The 24,390-nt window shown below is 34.0% G+C and overlaps 1 protein-coding gene across 3 annotated transcripts in view; it reads right to left on the reverse strand.

Moving 5' to 3' along the window:
- The window catches only part of ITGAV (integrin subunit alpha V), a 77,717-nt gene that overhangs the window by 26,642 nt on the left and 26,685 nt on the right, over window positions 1-24,390 (reverse strand). For 2 of the 3 annotated variants that reach the window (XM_069491473.1, XM_069491560.1), the window contains exons 4-13: window positions 22,304-22,418; window positions 16,988-17,049; window positions 14,650-14,695; window positions 11,785-11,910; window positions 10,882-10,926; window positions 10,013-10,056; window positions 9,868-9,924; window positions 7,065-7,117; window positions 6,487-6,689; window positions 2,514-2,705 (exon numbers count right to left, since the gene is read on the reverse strand). In XM_069491473.1, coding sequence (XP_069347574.1) covers window positions 2,514-2,705; window positions 6,487-6,689; window positions 7,065-7,117; window positions 9,868-9,924; window positions 10,013-10,056; window positions 10,882-10,926; window positions 11,785-11,910; window positions 14,650-14,695; window positions 16,988-17,049; window positions 22,304-22,418 — 943 coding nt within the window. The remainder of the gene's footprint in view (window positions 1-2,513; window positions 2,706-6,486; window positions 6,690-7,064; window positions 7,118-9,867; window positions 9,925-10,012; window positions 10,057-10,881; window positions 10,927-11,784; window positions 11,911-14,649; window positions 14,696-16,987; window positions 17,050-22,303; window positions 22,419-24,390) is intronic. The other variant, XM_069491644.1, reaches the window with a different exon arrangement.

Genomic DNA, 24,390 nt, shown 5'->3' on the forward strand with positions numbered 1-24,390 from the left:
TTTCAGATACAGTCTAGGCCCTTGGGGCTACATCAGTAAATAAAAAAGACAAAAATCCAAAAAAAAAATAAAATAAATTACTATGAATAAGTTATCATTGGTGGCAAATACTCATCACAGACTAGTCTTTGATCTAGATGGATATAAATATTTTTAATGAGTATTAGTAAAAATAGCAACAATAAGAAAGTGCATACCCGCTAAACATACATACCCTCAAAGAAAAAACCTTTAAAGATGCCTATGGATTGGATTTTACAAATTCATTGTAAAATTTCTTTTTTTTTCTATTTCTCATTTCAAAACAATGCAAACAAACCCCAAAAGTGCATTACATATATGTTGAATAGGATACCAGATAGCATTCAAATCAGCAAAAACAGAATGCATTAGTTTTCATATGGCACTGGTTCAACTGGTTCATGATTCAGAAAAAGTGAAATCAGAGCTCTATCTCACAGTATACACAAGCTAAATTTGAGGAAGTCCTTCCTAAGCAGAAAAGCGCATGACAAAACATAAAAATAGTAGTTGGATTACATAAAAATTTAAAACTTCCTTATGCCCAAAATGCTAATTGACAAACTAGAAAATATATATAAGCATTAAGGAGTAAATGTTCTCAATATTTAAGGCATTGTGCAAATTAAAAAAAAAAAAAAAAAGCCAGGCAAGGTGGCTCATGCCTGTAATCCTAACACTCTGGGAGGCCGAGGCGGGTGGATCGTTTGAGCTCAGGAGTTCAAGACCAGCATGAGCAAAAGCGAGACCCCGTCTCTTCTTAAAAAAAAAAAATAGAAAGAAATTATATGGACAACTAAAAATATATAGAGAAAAAATCAGCCAGGCATGGTGGCGCATGCCTGTAGTCCCAGCTACTTGGGAGGGTGAGGCAGGAGGATTGCTTGAGCCCAGGAGTTTGAGGTTGCTGTGAGCTAGGCTGACGCCATGGCACTCTAGCCTGGGCAACAGAGTGAGATTCTGTCTCAAAAAAAAAAAAAAAAAACAGAATAAAAAAAAAAGAAAAGAAATACATCTCAATAGGAGGAAAAAGACATAAAAAGGAAATTCAAGAAAGTAAATGTAAGTATACAATTAAACAAAAATGCTTACCTTTACTAATAATCAAAAACTGTTAAAGCAAAATACTTGTTACATAGTAAGAAATTATTTTAAAAGAGGCACAAGTGTAAGAGAATGATCACTCATTTGCTGCTGGTGAGTACTCAAAAAAGGTGATAAAAACTTTCCTGTGGAGGGAGTGGAATTGTAACTGACAATGTGTATTAACACCCCGAAAAAAACTGTACACCCTTGACATAGCAATTCTACAATTTTGTCCAAAGGACATAGTCAGGGGTATGCAACAGATTTATAAACAAAAATGTAAAAGCCCAAAAATAAGGTAGAATACAGTATGGTACAGTTATTTGTTACAATAGAAATAGAAGATTCATGTTTTAGAAGCATAATAAAATGAGGCAATGTTTCTGATTCTTTAAATGGATAAAATATACTATGAATGGCACATAAACTATGATTCCATTTTGTTAAATAAAAAGTATGTGAATACATAGGAAAAAAATTGATAGGATATGCTTTGCTATTTTTCTAAAAGTTCTATAATGTATTGAATTTATAACAAAAAACTCTTTGAAATAGTGCTAATTCATAGATAAGAATCAACTTCAGTTATTATTTCTAGAAGCAGTTCAACATGCTTATATACTGAGCTTATATTAACTGCTCCAATAACAAAAGTCATTTAAATTTTCTACATTATATTTCATCTAGAGAAAAGATCCATTTTGATCCTAGATCTATTATAATACTCCAAAGTGTATAAGAACTAGAAAAAAGCCTTACTTGCTCTACTGGATTAACCTAGCGGACAACCTTGGGCAAATTACCATTTTCAGTCTCTTCATGTCGAGAAAATGGTATAATAGTGAGCTAATCTAGCCTATATTCCTCACAAGGCTTATTGGGAGAATAAAATAACACATTTGTTAAAAATCACAATGATTAGTCAAATCCATAAAAACGCTAGATAATTAAAAAGAAATCATGATGGCTAACATTTTATACCTAAATATAAGTATCAAAATATCACAGGTACCCCCAAAATATGTATAACTGTTATATATCAATAAAAATAAACAGATAAAAAAGCTCTGAATATATCAATAAATAAAATATATTTCCAGTTAAAGTAAAAAAAAAAATTGAATGAGCATTTAGCTTTTCTTTATAACTTCTATAACATTTTTCTCTGACACTTTATTATAGACTTCAGGGCAATAAAAGAAACTCAGAGTCCAGGAAGTAGAGCTATCTTTTTTTCACATCCCTTTCAGTGAGGAAAACAATGCCTTGAATATAGTAGAGGTTTGATCAATACTTGAAATATTGAATTGAAATGATTTAAAATATAAATCAAGAGAACAGTAACTAATACTATCTGCAATTAGGACTGGAAAATCTAAGAGCTCTATGTATTTATAGGAAAGCACCTGGATATCCATTTTTGTCTATATCTGTGGCTCCTTTCATCGAGTAGCCAAAGCTTGGTGGCATGCTTCGAGCAGCCCACTGCCCTTCCAGGATTTGAGATGGTACTGCATTCAAGCCCGTTGATCTTCCATTGAAGATATAAACGATTCCTTTTTTATCTTCACCCCCATATGGAGCAGCAATTGCAATATCTGTGAGGCAAAATGAGGAAGGGGAAGAGGAGGAGAATGAGAGAAGTAATAAAGAGGAGAAGAAGAAGAAGGATGAGGAAGGATGGAAAGAAAACAGGAAAGAGGACAGGATGGAAGGAAGAAAGTCTTAGTATTACAGTTATTTATATGAAGATCTTAATATTTATAGAACCCATTTATCATGACAAACACTGACTCAAAGTTTGGTAGGGTACTCTTTATTCACAAGCAACAATCTAAATCAAGGAAATTCAAGCAAAATTGTGTAGAAATGACATTAATTTAGAGCCAGATATCATGGGTCTGACCTTAGACAAATCACTTAAACTTCCTGGACTTCAAATGCTTCATCTTTAAAATAACAGGGGTGCAGGGGTGGGAGGGGGACATCAAAAGATTCATCTAAAGTTTATTTTGGTTCTCAAAATCCCATTTAATTTGTTTCTGTACAGTTTTTGTTTTTTTCTGAAAAGAAGTCAATCTGGCTCAGAAATTTGAAAGTTAGGATTTCATCTTGATCTTACTCAACTTATATTGAAATAACATAAACAAGTAAATGTTTTAAATTTAAAAAAAAAAACAGACACCAAATGACCTTTTCTGACTCTAAAATATACTATACGTATGTACACTTCTCTCTCTCTGCTGCTACCACCCTAGACAAGCCATTGTTGCCCTTTGCTTGGACCTCTAGGCAGCCTCTAAGCAGCCTTCCACTCCTGCCCCTATAGCCTATTCTCTTCAAAATGGCCAAATAGTCACCATATCATGTCACACCCACCCCCTTCGTAAAATCCTTCAATTATTTCCCAAAGCATTTAGACAAAGATCTAAACCCTACCTGGCTTGTCCACTGCTTACCTTGCAAATTTCATTCCTCTTCCATCCCCAGCCCCCAACTTCTTACCCTGGTTCACTCTTCCCAGCAATCCTGGCCTTTTATTTTTCTGTTTCTTAAATACATTGAGCTAGTTCCCAACTCTGGGCTTATACTTGCTGTTCTCTCTGCCCTAAGAGCCCTTGGGTTTTCCAAGCCTTTTTCTTCCGTTTGTCTAAATAGATCAGATGTTGTTCTGACAGACAGGTCCTCTCTGACCACTATCAGCAGTGCCCTCGCCTCTACTCTCTCTATCACACACCCTCTATCCAGGTAGTCTCTATGGCATGACCTTGCTTTTGTCTTTTTTAAACCCACAGTGTTTATCACTGTCTGGATTTCCCATCGTTTACTTACTGTATGGCTCTCCACAGAACATAAGCTTCGTGAGAGCAAGGACAAGTCCATCTTGCCTGTACCAGCCCCTATGGACCAGCCATACCACATTGTTCAGTTTCCTTAATGTACCCAAATTGTCTTATGCCTCCTCGATGACACATGCCCTGACACACCAAAAATACCTTGATCACTCATCTTTATATGAGACCATTATGCCCAGAAATATCTCAAACACTGTGATGTGTTTGCAGGGTTTATTTGTTTTCATATATGTCGCCCCCATTGGATACTGAGTTCCTTAAGGACATGGGTAAGCCCTGATTTATCCTCCCATTTTCAGCACCTATAAAGAGTGGTTGGCCTGCAGTAAACACCAACTAAGAATTTGTTATCCTTAAAAATTAAGTATTTAAATTATGCAAATAAGTGTCCTCCTTTTATCCTTTTTAAGCTTTAAAAGTATAACTTCTAAATTGACATAAGCATTAAGAATTTATTAAAATATAATTTCCTAGCAAAAGATGGCCCTAATGTTCAGAAACTAATCAAAATTACATGTAACTTTTCTAAATTGTTCATTATTTTATACATTTTAATTATTTTCTCTCTTAGCTGTCATCTGTCTAGTCTGAAAAGTCCTACATTTTCATGCAATCAATTTCTTCCTTTCATCATTTTAGTTGCTTTTTTCTTTTTTCCTCTGCTTTTCTGGAGAAGTATAGACAAAAACTACATATAATTACCCTGTGTCTATATAAAATTATGGAACACAGCTTTATTGTTCTGTTTTCAATATCCCTCTTGATAATGTCCAGGGTTTTCCTGGTAAGGGTAGGTGAGAAAGGAGGAATATAGGAGCAATAGCACTTCATATCACCAGGTATGAACAAAAAAAGATGCAGGTTATAACTAATAACATATATATGTAACTATATATCATAGATAGATATAAATAAAATGGACATAAATACAGCACAGATAATTTCCTACCAAAGGCATTATTCTTCACAATCTACTGTTGGGGGCAGTAAGACCCAAGGAGAAATGCTGGGAGACCATAATCATCCTCTACGGCATCGATTTATAAAAGTAAAACCTCTCTGTAAAATCTTTGTAAAGCTTCAATGTTTTTAGCTCTTGTTTATATTTGTTGGGTTGATAGATAATATATTTTAATAAACATACAGAAAGCAGGATAAGATATTGTCTGGATCATGATATTGAGAAAACTTTCTTTAAAGAGGCTGGAATATGCTCAAGACAAGGTTACAGCAAACATGTCCAGGCCTTCCCAGAAAACCTCGGAGTCAGCGGCCCCGCTATATATTAATAGCAAAGAACTCCTTGATTTTATTCAAGGTAGAACTTCAGACTTGGCCGTGTATTTACTAGGTAGTTTTTGTTACCAAAAAGTAATGACTAAGTCTATTCTATAGTTTTCTTTTCATGTTTTATTATGAAGTTTATACCATAGCGCCATTTGATTTATGTTAAGTTCTCTTGGTGGTAAAAATCTTTAACACTCTACTCTACTAGTGAGTAGTTCTTCACTAATATTGAAACTTCTTGGGTTAATTTTCGAGATGACATTTTTAGTACGTGACATACACCTACTCAAGAGGCAGGTGTGGAATCTTGAGGCCAAACAACGTTTCCTTTTTCACTACTATTTGAGACATACTAAATCATCTGTATCTTTGAAGTTTTCTTCTTAATATACAACTTTTCTTTATATTTTAAGGGGGCTAATGCCTACTACATTGTTGCTTACATAAATAAACTAATAGTTCAACTTCTCCATTCTGTGATCTCCACAAAGGTTTTTAATAGTGTTCTTTAAAAAAAAAAATCTTGGTATTTTGGCATTGATAGTTCATGTTTCTGAAAAGAGTGCTATACTAAAAGCCAACTTTATTTTTCAAAGATATTGACAGCTATTGAAATGGGACTATTATAAAGGAATGGGCCTAAGCCTTTTAAAGGACCAATGAAGGGAGATATAACCACCCTCAGAACATTTCAGACAGCCAGAACAAAGTTATGGCTTTAAAAATATTAATGGCTTGTTGTCTGCTGGTTGACTGGTGAAATTAAAAAAAAAAAAAAAGAACACTAAAAAAAACATGTATTCATGGTAAATCATACCTTTGAGGTACGCATGAGGTTTGCATTAGAGTCAGCATTGCCTTGACAGTGTGCCTGGGAGCATTTTTTACAATTGTAACCGAATGGACAGTAGAGGGCACTGCTGCCAAGCAGGATGCAGAGACACACACTAACCACCACCTAGCACTGGGCTCCACTGGGGATGAATTTTCTTTTAGAAATTAACTGTTCTAACACTCTAATTTGAGGACCCACGAATAAAAACTCATACAGTCAATTTTTGAAAACTTTTCTGATTTTTAAGGAAAAAAAGCAGCCTATCTTTAAACTTGGTATGTCACACCCAATCCACCTTTCCAGGAAGGTTTGCTCATGTGAACTTCTACAGATGGGGCCATGGGACTTTTCCAGGTGGACACAGATAATCAGGGATCCCCAGCTGCTGAGCTTTGATCTCACCATTGAAGCCGTCCTGGTCCAGATCTCCCAGAGGAGCTATGGCACTGCCAAACCGCGCAAAGACCTCAAACCCATTCAGCTTTGTCGTCTGGAAGTCTCCTGAAGCTCTCTGCAGCGACACTGAGACCTGCCCCACCTCTTGGAGTTTGCCGTCAGAGCCACGATCCATGAAGAGAGGTGCTCCAATAAACACATCTGCATAACTAAAAGAACAGAATCTTCTCACCAAAGCCAAGCTCAGATTCCACCTCTTTCTACATCTCTCACAGCCACACTGAAGCACAAAACGATTATCATAGCAGTCACTTCAAATTCAAACCTTCCTTTAACTCTTTTAAGAAACTATGAGTAATTCATAAAATTATTTTATTTTTTCATGTTATAAATGCTATTGAAAATAATTATGACCAACATAGAGGTTTTCTAGCATGCATGATTAAAGTTGCTTCAAATTGCTTCCTTAATAGAAAGATTAGCAGGAAGGGGACAGAAAAACAGAAGAAAAAATGTTTAGTTTTAGCAAAGCGTTCATAAACACGAGAGGAAAACTGTTTCTGGAAACATTGTTTTAAACTTACTCATCCCCATTAATGTCAGTGGCAGCTACAGAAAATCCAAAATATGCAGCCATCTGGATAACGAGATGAAAATGAAATGTTTGTATTTCATCCAACTAGTTTAGGCAATTAACATTTGTAGGATATGTATCAAATAGAATGGGTTATCTTTCTTCTCTGCACATAATGCTTCAATCTAAATGTCTTCTCTTTTGTTTATTCTGACAATGAAACGACAATCAGGTAATGAGGCTTATTTATTTTCCTAGAGTATAGGCAAAACATATTCTACATATATCATTCCAATGTCATCAACACATGCCACTTCAGTCCCAGTACAATCAATTCTTTCCCAGGCCTATCCTATTATCTCCCCTTCTCCCCACTTCCCAAAGCACAACAGACACAGGCACACTAACAGAAAGACAGAAAGATGTTTTGATTGAACCCAACAAGTTATATGTGAATGCCTATGCAGTGAGAATAGACAATAATTATTAATAATAGATAATAATTGGCTCTCCCTATGTGAAATTACTACTAAAGAAATTGCTGCTTGGAAAAACATGGAAAGAGCTCATTTTTATCGCACATCTCAATTACTTGCCAGATGGTTTTGCTTTTGAATTACATATAATACAAATGTGTTTGGGTTTATCATGAGCTTATTCTGCATACGGAGAAGGAATGTCTGAGAACCATTGGAGCCCACTGGCCATCACAGACCGAGCAGCCTAGCTGGAAACAAATGTGAAACAAGAAAGTTCTAAAGAGAGCCCAACATGCAAAACAAAACTAAAAGAGATAACAGATTAAATACAAACTAGGGTGAAGAATGAGTCAACAAACCAAAAAAAAAAAAATTAACAGTGCTTCCAAAATTTGATTAGCTCAGATACCAGGAGGGAATGTTAAGGGAGATTCCTACATTACCAAATATGGAGTTGATACAGTATAATTGAGAAAATAAAAGGTGTGCTCTGTATTCAATGACAAGATGACAGCTTATGGAATGCTGTCTGTGTTTGGGGTACCATGTTGATGTGCTGACTAGAATGTAACAGAATAATTACTCATGGCCTTACTCTCTCAGGGTGTTTGGCCTAACGGTATACAAGATGGCATTTACTGAGACACGTTTTGTCCTGTACACTATGATTGAAATGTTTTCATTGGATTCTTACAACTACCCCATGAAGAAGTTACCAGCATCAGTGTTCTTATAAATGAGGAGCCAGATTTACAGTGGTAAATACTTTGTCTAATGCAATAACAGACTGAGCATGGACGGCTCAGGTCTGCCTTCATCCAGCACCCATTCTCCTCTCCCTGCTCCCCACAGCTAAGGAGCAATAAAGCAAGCATCAATGACCACAGGCAACAGGATCGAGAGACAGACATGGACATCAGACAGGAGAAGCTGCTTGAGCTGCAGCAGTCACAGCAGCACAGAGATCACCAGCCCTGCAGCAACACTAGCTGCCCTTCAATTACAAGCCTCTCTGTGTTCAGCATCAGCCCCGGCTGCCACACAAACGGGACGAGGTTTCTGGGGACCCTGAGTCTAGTCACTCATCCAACCAATCCTCTTCCAAAGCCCAACAATCTCAACCAAACAAAAATTGGGCTTGAATCCCAGATACGCACACTATGAAGATTTTTTTCTCTATTACGGCTTAATTTTTCCTTTATCACTACCAACTTAGTATTTAATTCTTTGAGACTTACAATACAGAATATTACAATACGCCTATACTTGCAGAGAATGTCTAATACTTAAAAGTACTACTTTTTTTCTTGTCTGACAATTCAGATCTTTCTTTTCTTTTATTGTTTTTAATTATTCTGGGTGCATAATAGTTGTATATCTCTATAGGGTACGTGTGATGTTTTGATACAGGCATACAATGTGAATTAATCAAATCAGGGTAATTGGAGTATCCATCACCTGAGGCATTTATCATTTCTTTGTGTTAGGAACATTCTAATTCCACTCTTAGTTATTTTAAAGTATACTCTAGCTTATTGTTCGAATTTGATAATTCGTTGTGTTATCAAATATTTTTCATTCTATCTAACCATATTTTGCACCCATAAAGTGGGGATGGTTAGGGCGTACAAAAAGTACTACTTTTTAACTGAAGAACAGTTTATTTCATGGAGTACAAATGAAGTTTGCTTGTAATATATATACTTTACACATCTGTGCCATGCTTTCTTTTTTTGATGTAATAAAATTAAAAGGAATAGATTATTGCCTAAAGGAAAATTTAATGCCATCATCAAAGAAAAATTAAGTTTTTGTGGTTTTGTTTGTGAGTAATTTGATTTTGTATTTCCTAAAAACAAACAAACAAAAAAAACTAAAAATGAGCCATACAAAAGGCTTTGTTTACACAAACTACTTTGGTTAAAGCAAAGGTGAAATATTTAAAGCCTACCTTATATCTACAATATTGAATATTATGGAATCATTGAACCATCTGGTACTGGCAAGAAAAGTTTTAAGATATCAGAAAATACTGATAAAATGTTGAGTGTAAAAAGCAAGACATAAAATTAAAAACACAGAGTAAATCAATGTAAAAGGCAAGACATAAAATTAAAACCACACAGTAAATCAATTTTTACACACACACACACACACACACACACACACAGAGAAGAAGTACACCCAAAATAATAATAATTTGGTAGATTATCTGCTTGACTGGATTATAAGTGACTTTTATACTTTTCTTCATTTCCCAAATTTTCTTTTATGAATATATACTGCTTTTATGTAACATGATAGAGGACAGGGGATAATATTTTAAAAGCATACCTGCTCACCAGTAAAATTGTATAAGGAGGACATGTTCTTCCCATCATAAATATAAACCTGTGCAGGAAAAACAAAAGTATATGAAATATAGTAAAATAGAAGATAACTCCAAGATTTTTTTCAAAACACCTTTTAACTTTCCTACCATTCCCAAAGTCCTTGCTGCTCTTGGAACTCCTGAAACAAAGTCTGGGAAGAAAACAAAATAAAACAAATTGTTCATATTTAAGACCAACATTGGAAATTACAGAAGAAAGTGGCTAAGTTAGAAAGCTTTCAGTTTTCCTTTATTACTTGAGTAGAAAATAAACAACATATTTATAAAAACTGATATTCCATAATAATCCCAGCATTTGTTAACTACAAAATTAAAATTTACAAAATATAGAAAGAGTCTGGAAGATTTTCAAACATACGCAAATAAGCCCTTAAGTCATTTATAATCTTGTTAAACAAGAACAGACAAAATAAAGTCACCAAAGAATGAAGAAAAGCTGTATTTACAGTAATGAAAAATAATATAGAGCAAACTGAAATGTAGAGGTGGCTGTGGCACAGAACTGTGATCAAAATCAGGTAAAGTCTATGATTCCTAAATTGAGCTCCAAAGGAAGATGGATGGAAAAACACAGGATGGGGTAATAACCTTATGGACACAGTCCATAAGGTAACAAATCCTGTCTAAGGAAAGAAGAAACTAAGCCTCTCCCAGAGGACTGAATTTGCTGAAAGCAAGGAGGAAGCTGAAGAAATCCCCGAGAGTGCTGGGGACTAGAAAGGAGCAGAAGGGAAGAGGCTGAGGCTGACAGTGGCCGTCTCAATTTCAGTGGACACTAGAGGAAGTTTAGCACAGATCAAGCTTGGATTCTCCTCAGCGTGCTGACATCACCCTTATTTCTCCTGCTATATTCTATAACAATGCTTTAAATTGATGGAAAATTTCAATGCCTCATGTTTCAAAGGCTTAATCTAAATTTTTTCAAAAGGATTAAATATAGTTCAAGTACTTCATACCGTCTATGCCATCACCATTGAAATCTCCTACAGCCACTGAATAACCTAAATGGGGAACCAAAGATGAGACACCATTAGGGCAAGGAACATACTTGTTCAGCATACTTGTTGAGTATGCTTTCCTTAACATTTTCAAGTAACTCATTTAATTATGTAACATTTTGTCCTCTAGGGGTAACAGATTCAAGCCTATAATAAATGAATTTTAAAAGAAATAATTGAGTTGAATAGTCAAATAGGATATTGCTATTAGAGAAAATAAGATTGTTTTATTAACTTTACAAAGAAGTCTGTAAAAACGGAAAATTTACAATTCATCAAAAAGAAGAAATGAATAGATTCTTTTAATCAGCAAGTACTATTTAATATTTCTGTTGTGTATGACTTGTTTTGATAAATAAGAGAAATTTAAAGAGAGAGAACAAACGTTAATAAATCCTAAAGACCAAAACTGTACTTTAACATAGTGCATATAAGTTCAAGAGTCAGACTGCCTGGGTCCGAATCTCAGAACAGCAAGTTATAAGAGAGTGACTTTGGGCAAATTATTTTGCCTCTCTGTGCCTAGGTGTTTGTACCTACAAAATGGGGGTAGTAACAGTATGTTTTCACATCCTTCTTGTGAGGACTAAATGAGAAATACGGTACCTAGAACAACGCCTAGAACATGGAAAGTGTATCTTAAAGGTTAGCTATTATTATCATTGTATAAATAATCACTCTTAAACTTCAATTACTGAAATGTAACATAATAATTTATACTCAATAATAATTTGAAATTGTACATTTCTTATATTTTAAAAAATCTTAATCTATTTCACATAAAAGATTTTATGTAACATATGCAAATATAGGACAAATATACAACTCCATAAAATAAGGTTGTATTTTGGTTTTACCTACCCAAATAACTGTCATCAAATATAGCTTGTGCAGTCCGAGTTGCTAATTGGTTATTATACTTGATGCTGTAAACATTGGGGTCATATTTAGATACAATTTCTGCCACTTGATCTGAAATGAGCTGACCTAAAAGACATATATATATATATAATAAGTAACTTTCTAGTGATAACTTTATGATGCAGACAATAGATGGCTCCTGCATGAATGAAAACAATATTAGATATTAGTATTTCTAATTATTAGTCTTAACTCTCCTTGATAATGCTAAATCTGAAATTTGATATTCTTTTTTAACTTATGATTATTTCTATTTAAGCCAGTACTTAAAATTAGTCTCTGCTAATAAAAATTTTAAAAAACAGGATTTGTCTAAACTCACTAAACATCAATGTTAAATGGAATAGGAAAACCAAAGACTATTTCCCCCAAAAAAATCCATTAAAATTGAAAATTTTACTGAAACAATTAAATACTGTTACCATTACAATCAGAATAATTGTTTCAGTTGATTTTTTTAAACCAGTTATTTGGACACCTTTATGAAGCAACTTGAAAGGGTGAGTTCACTTTTGTTCACAACCTTATGTTATTAAGTAGGCAAGAAATCTAAATGACTACACAAAAATCAGACTGTCCTCCACCCCAAAAAAGATTGGCTGAGTTATCAAATGTCATCTCCATAACATAGGGAAAATATTTCTTCTGACTTCTGATGTTTTAGAAAAAAATTCATAAACGCTAAAGTTTTCAGTTCTGTTCTAATCTATCCAAATCAATAGGATGTATCTACAGGGCAGAAATACCTTCTTTCTGGGACACTACTTTATCTTCTGTGCCTAGACAGTACTGAAAGCATAAAAGGAGTTCAAAAAATATTTCCTGACTCAAAGAACACTGGAAAAGTTATTATCTCTTTTGCATAAAACAAAGTAATCATTTTCTCCATTCTTACAGAGACAATTCTGAGATTTGTAGAAAAATTCATTCTAATGTATTTACTTATCCAGGGTGAAACCTGCTGATTTTAATCTTACTGAAACAAAATATTTTCTGCCAATTCACTTGAGTCTTTTACTTACATATTATAGATGACTTACGACAAAATGCCAATAAATACATTAGTAGTACCTATCTGTCCTAACTTATAAACAGGAATGCATACAGGCATTACATAATACTCAAGGTATTACTATTAAAAGAACAAGTCATTTTTAACACGTTCAGAGCTGTGTCAATTAAAAAGACAGAGTTAACAAGCAGTCCTAACCAAGAATCACAAAATCTAACTTTCTCAGCAGTTTTGGTTTCCAGGAAGCTACTTCCTTCCTTCCCCTCCACTGAATAATCAGCAATCAAGAAGAAAAATAAATAAATCCACATTTTTATATCTAACTGGAAAGTATTAATATCCCATTTTCTACTATGCACTTTAGAATTGCTATTTTTAAAACAGTAAAACTCAGTTGCAATTTTTCTAAGTCATTTCATTTCCCAACAGATGTATAATTTGTAGAAATTCAAATTTTTCAGTTTTAGTATGTCTCACAAACTGATCTGTCTTTGACACCTGATTTTTCTTCTCTCTTCATTCCTTCTTTTGCCTTCCTTTTCAACTTTTCACTTATTCCTATTTCTTATTCTTTCTTATTCTTCTTCCATCCTATTTCCCTTCAGCAAATATCTTTCTTTACTTTCCCTTTTCTATAAAGCAAAGGCAAGCATGGGTTTTTCTTTAAAGAAGTGGGTTTTGCTTCAAAGAAGCAGGTAATAAAGCATAGTATAGAGTATAGAAGTAAAATTTGAAATTAAAGAAAGTACTTTCAAACATCAATATAATCACAGGTTTTCCAATTCTTCCAAGTATTGACAATGCTTGAATATCATAATGATAATAAATAAGAGTTCATCTCGTAAACAGTGCTTTTTAGCAGAAACTAAACATGTCAATATATTAATGAAATAAATAATTATATATCTCTAATGATAAATGAAACAGTTTTAGTTACCTATTTTCAAACTGTCAGCAATAATGATCTGTTATACATTTGTTCAAATGGTAACTTAATTAGGCCTCCCAGAATAACTGAAGAATATAGTATCGTATCTTTATATCAATGCCAGTTTAATTATATTTTTAAAAAACTTAGTAAGAGCCTTTATTTTTTAAAAATCCCCAAATACTTAAAGAGATCATTCTTGATGTCAGTGATTAACGAGAAAATAACCATTTAAATATTCTAATGAGCAACTTCAAAATACTTTTAAAACCCTGAGCTTTCAGAATGCCACAATTTGCCTAAATTGATTGGTTCCACACACTTCCTAATGATTATGTCACAGCTTCTAGAGTATACACATGAAGAAGTATATACCACACACAATAAAAATAAATTATTTTAAATTACTTTATATATTTACTTTTAAAATATTTAGCATTAAAAATATATATAGAAAAAATTAGCCGGGCATGGTGGTGCATGCCTGTAGTCCCAGCTACTCGGGAGGCTGAGACAGGAGGATTGCTTGAGCTCAGGAGTTTGAGGTTGCTGTGAGCTAGGCTGACGCCACGGCACTCACTCTAGCCTGGGCAACAGAGTGAGACTCTGTCTCAAAAAAAAAAAAAAAAAAAAAAAAAAAAAAAATATTTAGCTTATTTTCTACTAGGAATATATACATATTTAATATGTATTAAACAAATATTATACTTCTTAAAAATATTGTGTAACAGAGTGTTTATACATTTAAATTATATTTTCCATTGTTTTCTTTAAAATAATTTGAAAAATGTCACAGGCACAAGATAAACCAAGTGAATCAGAGACACATAGCTAATACTGAGTAATTTAAAAACTATTAACCTACCTTGCCAATAAAAGCTACCAGGACCCCCAAGAAGTACTCTGTCAGCCTAGAAGGAACCAAACAACAAAAAGATATATACTTAAAAACAAGTAGCTTTAAGAACAGAAATCAAGTTGATAAACATAAAGGAGATATATATGTATATGTTATATATAGTATATACTTATGTATCTATATACTACATATATACATACATTAAAGCAAATAAAATCACAAATTCATCTAATTCAGTTTCAGTGGTCTCCACTGTACCTTTTCTAAAATAAAATTTTTAAAAAGTTACAATACATTCATTTAATATATGAGAATACAAAAACATATATTTTTTTCCTGTGGATCTTGGCTGTTTCATATATCCAGAACGAAGTACTAGTGCAAAGTATTACTGGATTACAATAAAAAAAAAAGTCACTTCTTAATTTTGTATATTAGATTTGTAACTATACAATGCATAATTTCTTTCTAATAATAATGGAAGAATTTTCTACTAAAGGAAAATTCTATTTTTAATGCCTTGCATATCTGAACAGGAATGAAGCTAGAGAGTAAAACTGTCAGGGTGGATTATATATTCAAATTATGCTTGACTAGCATTTCTTATATCCATAACAAACTGAAACTGTCTAATTCAAGGTATTTTGTGTTTCAGCACAACATTTTGGAAATTCCTTCTTGCTGGAGGTAAGAAAAAATTTTTCCCCTCTAAGTGTACATACAGCCATTTCAAGATTTCAACAATCTCGCCTTGGCTATGCAAAAAAAAATACTTCTAAGTTGTCTACCTTAAAATAACATCATTTTCCCAGAAATGGGTTTAAGAAAGTCAAGCGTTTAACAATGACTTTCACAATATGAGATTACTTGTGGGGTGACAGCTGTATAGGCATAAGTATAGAAAACATGTACAGATACTTTTCTTTAAAAAAAATAACACCAATTTGGAAATTTGTCATGCAAGTTTAAACCTAATATTTATGAATATATTTTATCTCTGGCTTCCTTAAATTTTGAATTATTACTAATATACTATGAAGTTGAGTGTATTAAAAATCAATTACCTAGTAAAAACAGAATTAACTATAATTATCAGTACCTAGTCTAGTAAAAATAAAGGTAAAACACAAATTTTTAAAAAATAAGAAAATGCTTTATTCCACATCACATGGTTTTAGTTTCAGTTGTTTTTATAAATTTAAGGCATTCCTCTTTGCTCACATTTCTAAGAAAGCCATAGTAAGCTTTCTCAGGAAACTCTCCTTTTAATCAAACAATATATTTTTGAGACTTCTCTAGAAGGAATTCTCAATTTGATATTCAAAATGTTCAAATGTCCCCCAAATGAATAAATACACAAAGAAAAGTATATAAAGGAAAGTACTTAAAAAAATTTACCTTTGAAAATATAAATGGAATTTTTATTTTAGAAAAATAGGTAAAAACTATAAACTCTGAATAGCACATTAGTTTAGATAAAAATACGTAGAGGCCTGCATTTGAGATTTCTTTTTTTTTTTTTTTTTTTTTTTGAGACAGAGTCTCACTCTGTTGCCCAGGCTAGAGTGAGTGCCGTGGCGTCAGCCTAGCTCACAGCAACCTCAAACTCCTGAGCTCAAGCAATCCTCCTGTCTCAGCCTCCCGAGTAGCTGGGACTACAAGCATGCACCACCATGCCCGGCTAATTTTTTCTATATATATTTTTAGCTGTCCATATAATTTCTTTCTATTTTTAGTAGAGGTGGGGTCTCGCTCTTGCTCAGGCTGGTCTCAAACTCCTGAGCTCAAACGATCCGCCCACCTCGGCCTCCCAGAGTGCTAGGATTACAGGCGTGAGCCACCGCGCCCGGCCTGCATTTGAGATTTCTTACAATTATTAAGTAGCTTCAGCTTCACTTGGTGCTCACAGGCACATAATAAGAGGCAAACATGCATGCTTCTCAGCTTTTATATAACTGAACTCTAATTCTGTAAGAAAGCTCCCATTGATAGCTTTTACAAAATAAATAATTTTAGTTGAAAATAGAAAACTGTAATATTCTATAAATTAATGTAACTGGAAATTTAATATTAAGACATAACATGATAGTTACCTATCATTTACTGAGGAGATTCTCTACTTTCCTCCACTCCCAGTGTGATGTTTCCCTATTTCAAATAAGCAATGTTTACTAGGGAGGGAATAATATAAGACAAAGAATGTCAAATTGAATGGGTCATTTTATTAGTTGTTTTCATTAAACAATAGTTATAATGAAGCTGAAATATTGACCAGTTCATTTTCAATCATAGTTTAGTCAGTAAGATAGATCTGAATCTCATTCAGTCTTAAATGAGAACTTACTTTAGTAAAATCAATGCTGAATCCTCCTTGACAAAATCCCTGTCCATCAGCATCAATATTTTCTAAAATAAAAAGATTGGAAATATACACAAACCCAAAAACAAACAAATAACACAAAACACAACATGAGAAAATCTGATATCACTATAATCTTAAAATAACGTAGTAGCTTCTCGGAGTGGTCAATTATTATCACATTCTAAAAAAGTTAGTATGCATGTTCATCAGCATCATTTCCTCAGATATGGAAACAGAGATATTAAAGTACCTGGGCCAGACACCAGAAAACAAAAAGACCAACTAAAATGGTAGATTTCAAATCTTTTTTTTTTTTTAGCCACAACCCACGAGACTATAATTTACATTACAACCCAACACACATTGTGTGTATGTGTAAAATATAGACATCACTGAAATAAAACTTCACCAAACAATATTACTATTATTATATACAATATATTCTAATCTTTTCAATTTTATTTCATTCTGTTTTTTAAAAAATTACTAGTTATGACCCACTATACTGACTTCATAAAACATTAATGAGCTGTGATCTGCAAGTTAAAAACTCCAATCTGAAATTCCGCTTTCTCTCTATTACCCTACTGTTGGTAGGATTTCTCTAAGTTATCATGAATAATAGCAAAGAGATACATACATTCCTAATACATACATTTCCTATACCTATATTTTACAGCCAACAACAAAAATAAAAAACTATAAATAATATAGTTCATAATTTTTGGGAAATGGCAAGACCAGAACTTAATGTTCTGTGAAGAGCAAAATACGATACTATCTTCACAAAACATTTAGTACTGGGGTCTAATTAAAGTGAACATCTTTAAACATGACACTTTCGAGTATTTTCCAACCCTAATAGGCTCAATAGCTTTGCTCTTGTGAAGTGACCCCCTTTCTGTAGTTCTCACAAAAAGGGACTTATTCTGAACCATTAGCCAATTAATCCAAATTAACTTTAATCATAAGCAATATTGTACCTAGAACAGAAGCAAGGATGAACCTCAAGACTCTCCCTTTATTTTGAGGATAACAAGGAACAATGAAAAACACTATCCTTCAGTTATGAAAGAATTCTTGTAAGCAATGCTACAAACATATAAAATCTTATATTATTACTATATTTGCTACCCAAATACAGGAACCAAAAATATTTATTTTCAGTCACAAGGAAAAATTTCCAGGAATTTTTGTCAAATCACATCAAAAATTTTTAGCCCATTTTTAAAACCTGGAAACTGCCCCAACATTACACACTTAATACCTAAATTTAAATTTTTTTTTTTTAAGAAAATAGCTTCAAGAGTGTAATGCTATACCAATGTAAATTTTTCTAACCAAGAGGGAGTGAGAAAATGTGGGGCTGGGGTTTCCAGCATCTAGTGAATCATATGAAAGAATTCTGCTCTAACCTCAAGGCAGCCATTTATTTCCCTTATTCAAGTTGCATCTGGGGAAGTATTTCAGGCTATTTATAAAGACATCCTTTTTTGATTAGCATGCTGTATAATTCTCTGCTTTATTTGGATTCCCAAAACATCCAGCTAAAACACATGACTGTCCCTTAAAGTGTTCTTAACAGGTACATATTAAACTGAGTATTTCTGCCAATTTAAAGACTTTCATGTTGAATATAACCTATTCCAGTGAAGGCTATGACATTTATTTCTACAGATGATCAATACTTCTCCCATTTGTTAAGTGTGGCAATAATATTATAAATAGTAATATTATTGACTCTGACAGTAAGATCAACTAGTGTTTATTAAGCCCTTACTGTGAGCCGGGTACTATGCTAAAGCACTTTATGTGGCATTTTTAAAACTTTATTTAGATAAATATTTATTTAAATGAATAAATATATATAAATAAGTAAATAAAGACAGGGTCTCACTCTGTTACCCAGGCTGGTGTGTAGTGACATAATCGTAGTTCACTGCATCTTTGAACTCCTGGGCTCGAGCAATGGTCCTGCCTCAGCCTCCCCAGTAGCCAGCACTACAGGTGCATACCAAGACACCTAGGTATTTTTTTATTTTATGTGGCATTATTTTTTATTTTATTTATTTTTATAGACAGAGTCTTGCTATATTGCGTAGGCTGGTCTTGAACTCCTGGCCTCAAGCAATCCTCCCGCCTCCGCCTCCTAAAGCACTGGGATTATAGGAGTGAGCCACTAAGCATAGTGGCATTATCTCTTTAAATATTTATAAAAATCCTATGAGAGACGTTACTATTATTATTATTCACAATTTGTACAGATAAGGAAACTGATGCTTAGGGAAAGTAACTAACTTGACCATGGTCAACCAGATAGAAAGAGAGATCTGAACCCATGCCTGTCTATACCATTTCACTACATTATCTCAAATCAACAATGTATTAATATTTATCATTCCCTAAGTAATGAAAAAGGGGAAGGAAAAGCCAACTAGAAATCATAACTAAGAAAATCTATGTCCAAATAATATTATTAGAAAGTAGACAGAAGACACAAAAGATTCAGTCTGAGCATGTAGTTAAAAGAGTTTTTATTACACATCATATGATTTGTGGTTCAGGTACTTTTACAACAGAAGAATATCTGGCCCATTGCATAATACCAAAAATAGTCATAGATGCAGTTATAAAAAGCCAAAAACAAATGCAATCAGTAATAAGGTAAGTTGGTGAGACAGTAAAGTTCCTTGTCTAGGGTATCCACATAGGTCATGCTAAAAACAAAACCAACCAACCAAACACACCAAAAAAAAAAAAAAAAAAAAAAAAGCCCCCCAAAATAACCCACAAACTACCATCACCAAGACAAGCAAAATTATCAAGAAGTTACTAACGTAGCCCCCTACAAAACTAGCATCATCATATAAAATCAATCATTGGGTCGCATAATTTACTGAAGTATGAAAAAGATACAAAATAATAAATTTGTATCACTGAAGTTTTTTACATGAATTAGTGTTTTGCCAATAAAGAAACAAAGGCCCAGAGTGGTTAAGTGAATTACAGCTATAAGTGGATTGTTAGCACAACGTGAGAATATAACCCAGGTTCTCAGACTCCCACTCCTGAGTTTTCTCTGGACAGGTTGCCCCTCATAATTAAAGGCTATAGAAAGCTTAAGATTTCAAACATTGAATAAAAACACATATATAATAATCAAGGGTTACTGAAAGTCAAGCCTAATTAGGAAGAAAGGCATTCACTTTGTCTTTTTGTTTTTTGAAGTTGTACTCTGAGGCCTTCCTAAGATTTGAGGTTTTATTTATTATTTAGATCAGGGTTCAGCAAACTTTTCCAGTAGAGGGCCACACAGTAAATATTTTAGGCTTAGGGGCCAAATAGTGTGGCAAGTACTCAACTCTCACGACTCCACTTTCCCATTAAAGAGGTAAACAAATGGGTATGGCTGTGCTCCAATAAAACTTTATTTACAAAAACAAGTCCACAGGCCACAGTTTGCTGACCTGATTTGGATATGGTTTAAAATGACTTCATAATTTCTGTGCCTAAACCAAATAAATAAGAGCATAATGTGACAGATACACAAAAGATCATCATTAGAATGCATGTTTTTAGGAGGTTTCCATGTGCTCTTACACATCAGGAGTTATCCAAACCTATAATCATGAAAGCAGGATGTATTCTTTGTAGAGGAGCTGTGCTTAATACAGAAGTAATTGAGATGGGAGCATTTTCTATTGTTAGTAATGCAGGGAAAAGGTTCCTTTGGAATAGATAGGCCTGGGTTCAAATCCTCCTCTGACCACTTGATACCATAAGATGTTAAAAAAAAATTGCTTCAATTGTCTGAATCTCAGTTCCCACACCTATCAAATGAGAACAAGAGTAATTTTTTGTGTGTATACATCATGACTAGTAAGTTATAAACCTGGCATACAAAGATTAGCTCATTCTTCATAGATATAAAATTATCTTCTCACAAGAGGAACAATTTTTCAATATAGAAATTAAAAATACAAATTCAGTCCTTGGGTTTTCTACACACCACCAAAGATGACAGGACCATGACCCAAATGCCAACATAAAGGTAGCAATGCAGACGGCATCAAAGCACTTAAGATAAAGCCACCAACTTCCCCCATCCTGTGCAGAGTATGCTTTCCAACCTAATTTTTACTCTATCCTGATACACAATATGGACCTGAGTAGGTATCATTTTTTCAATGTTTACTTCCCACTAACAACAGATAGGATCAAGGTCGTGGGCTAAAAAATTAAAGGTTTAATGAAATAACGTGTGGTTTTCCAGAGGTTCAACTACTCAGAATTTTGAGACCAGAGTAGTTCCCAGTGTCACGTGTTGCCTAACATGGAAAATGAGAATATAGTAGCTAAGAGTCTTATACTTTTGTTACCAATTCTCTCCACTAAACTATTTGGTGATTAGTGGAACAGAAAAGTAATGGCTTAAAAAGCCCTCCGGGTATAAACACTACACTGCATTTCAATAATGTATCTGGTATAAGGAAGATCTGGAGTTGTGGCCAATTTAACAGAAGGTAGGGGCACCAAAGGATTGGACTCTCTAAGGGGAAAAGAATGTACAGAGTTTGGAAAAAAGTGCTTGACATCCTCATTAGGCACAATATTAATTTCTTTTAAAATTTCAAATAATATTAGAGCGTGAGATCTTCTGAATCACCAACAGAGAAGTGGGCTTGGCAGCAGATTAACAAAGAAATTCTCATTAATAGCAGGGAAATTTAGACTCAAGACTCCTGAATTCAATGTTCACCTTCCTATAACAACTCCAGCTCTTTAAGGCATAACAGACATAACTTTTTTTTATTTTTAGTATCATCATTAACATAAAGCAGTGGTTCTCAATTTTGGTATGCATTGGAATTATCTTGTAGAGCTTGCTAAAAATGCAGGTACCCAGGCCTGACCTGGACCTACTGAATCAGAACCTTTAGTTGTGAGGGCCCATATCTTGTCTGTTAGAAAAGCTCAACTGAGCGTCTTTTGACTAATAGTGATTAAAAATACTGGTTTCCAAAACCAGATACTAATTATTACTAATCAAGGAAGATAAAAATGAGCTCTTAGGGAGGAAAGGTAAGTCTGTTTACTTCACATTTGTAAATTCTTTACATTAGTAGGATTGTTTTCATTTTGCTCTTATCAACATGACAATATGTCTACATATCCTCTCTCTCTCTCTCTCTCTCTCTCTCTCTCTGTCACACACACACACACACACACACACACATTTTTAATAAACTAGGCTTCCCATCCCTCTTCTTAAAAGCTGGTACAACTTCCTATACATACTTGATCTGCATGGAGCATACTCAACAGTCTTTGCTCCATCTTGAAGAAAGCATGTTCCAACAGGCTCTCTCTCCTGTTTCATCTCAGTCCTCCAGTGGTACAGGGGGGCACAGGCCTAAAATCAAAGGGTTAGTCCATGACATAAAAATTATCTGAAAAATTAGTGTTTCAAACAATCTATACTACTTCAGAATATAACATCCTTTTCTAAGCATTAATAAAAATTAATCAAACCTATCCTATACCTTAAATTCCTTATCACAGTAGTGGATAAGGATTTTAAAAGAAGTATTTTTCTCACATTGTTCTGAAGGCCATATTTGTAGTTCATTTTTTTTCAAAATATTTAGCAAAATTATTACTTCAGGTAGCATATTTCTTGATGTCATATGCTCAGCTGAATGTCACAGACCAATCAACTTTTGAACTAAATAACATTCATGTAGGTAGAATATACCCCTATATTATACAGCAAATAAGAAGCGAGTAAAAGAATTTCTAGTGCTTATTTTATTTACTTTCCAAATAAACTGTGACCTTTTTGTTTTCAGAGTTCTAGATTTTAATACCAGGTAGAAGGAGTAGAATAATGGGTGTTTAAATAGTATAGTAATCTACCAAATGTGTAACAATTTAATTTACTAGAAAAAAAGTTCAAAGGATTTTTGATGATACTTTTTGAAGCACTGCAGACATCAACACTGAGTTATTTTATATCAACCCTGAAAAAGGTGAAGGTAGGTAATCTTGCTACTTTACACTGTCCTCGATGTTCAGGAGGGGATGATTTGCTCCTCCTGCTTACTTCTGCTTCTTGTACCTTTTTCTGCCTAGAAAACAGCCACTCTCAACCCCATCCTTCACCTTCAATTGCTATAATAAAATGTAACACATCCTTTAAAGTCCCGCAGATACTTCACCTCCTAAACAAAGCCTGCCTTAGTTTTCAGAACCAGATGAAAAAATAAAGGCAATAATAAATCCTATGTAAGTAATTAAAATAGGGAAGGGCTCTCTGAGGAAATCAGAGTAAAGATGAAATCTAAATGACGATGGGCTAGCCAAGTGAAAACCAACAAGACAACTAATACAAGCAGAGGGACCACAAACATTAAGGTACTAATTAAAATGATTTGGTATGTGGAAGAAATAAAAAGACTGGTGTGGCTGAAGCATGTAAGATGGAGGGAGATGCTACCAAAGAGACACAGCCAGTGACCTGACTATGGACATGCTTATAAGCTAGGATAAGCTTCTGATATTTATCCAAAGACTGATGGAGGGCCACTTTACTGTTTTAATCAAGAAGATAAAACATTCTGGGGTTCATTCTGGTCCCTCTATGGAGAAAAAGATTATAGTTGGGCCAAGAGAGGGAGCAGAGAGATGACAAGAGTCATTGCATTGGCCCCTGTGAGTAATGACGGTGGCTTGATGTAGGGTTGAAATAGTGGAGATGGAGTTCTATAGATAGATTTGGGATGTATTTTGGAGGCAGAATTGACAGGGCTCACTCTGGTACACATTATGGAGAGCGATGCCTCCTAATAAGTTAAGGAAGATTTGAGTTATTTTTTTTTGTTTTTGTCCTTTGACAGAGGGTAACAAGAGTCCTCTTTTGGCCATGTTCACTTTGAGTAATCTACTAGACATCCAAATGGAAATATCAAATAGGTAGTTTGGAAATATACACTTAAAGATCCAGGGAGAATTAAGAGCTAGTGATATAGATTTGGGGGTTATGACATACAGATTGTACTTACAGCCATAGGGCAAGATAGGAGCCCCTAGGTAAAAGATGTAGTTAGAGAAAACAAAGGGGCCCAGAATAGAGCTCAAGGACATCCTAATATTAATACTTAGAAATTGAGCAAAAGAGGAGCCATTAAAGGAGACTGCAAAGGAGCAGCCAGCAAGATAAAAGAAAAACCAGGGAAGTATAGTGTCACAGAAACCAAGGGAACAAAAGTACTTTTTTAAAAAGGGGGGCTGAATGACCATTTCTAATGATACTGAGAGGCCACGAAAGATAAAAATAAGTACCAGTGGAAAAAACAAAACATCATGGATTCATGGAGATAGATAGA

This window comes from Eulemur rufifrons, chromosome 1, assembly GCF_041146395.1.
Source record: "Eulemur rufifrons isolate Redbay chromosome 1, OSU_ERuf_1, whole genome shotgun sequence".
NCBI classification, from domain to species: Eukaryota; Metazoa; Chordata; class Mammalia; order Primates; family Lemuridae; genus Eulemur; species Eulemur rufifrons.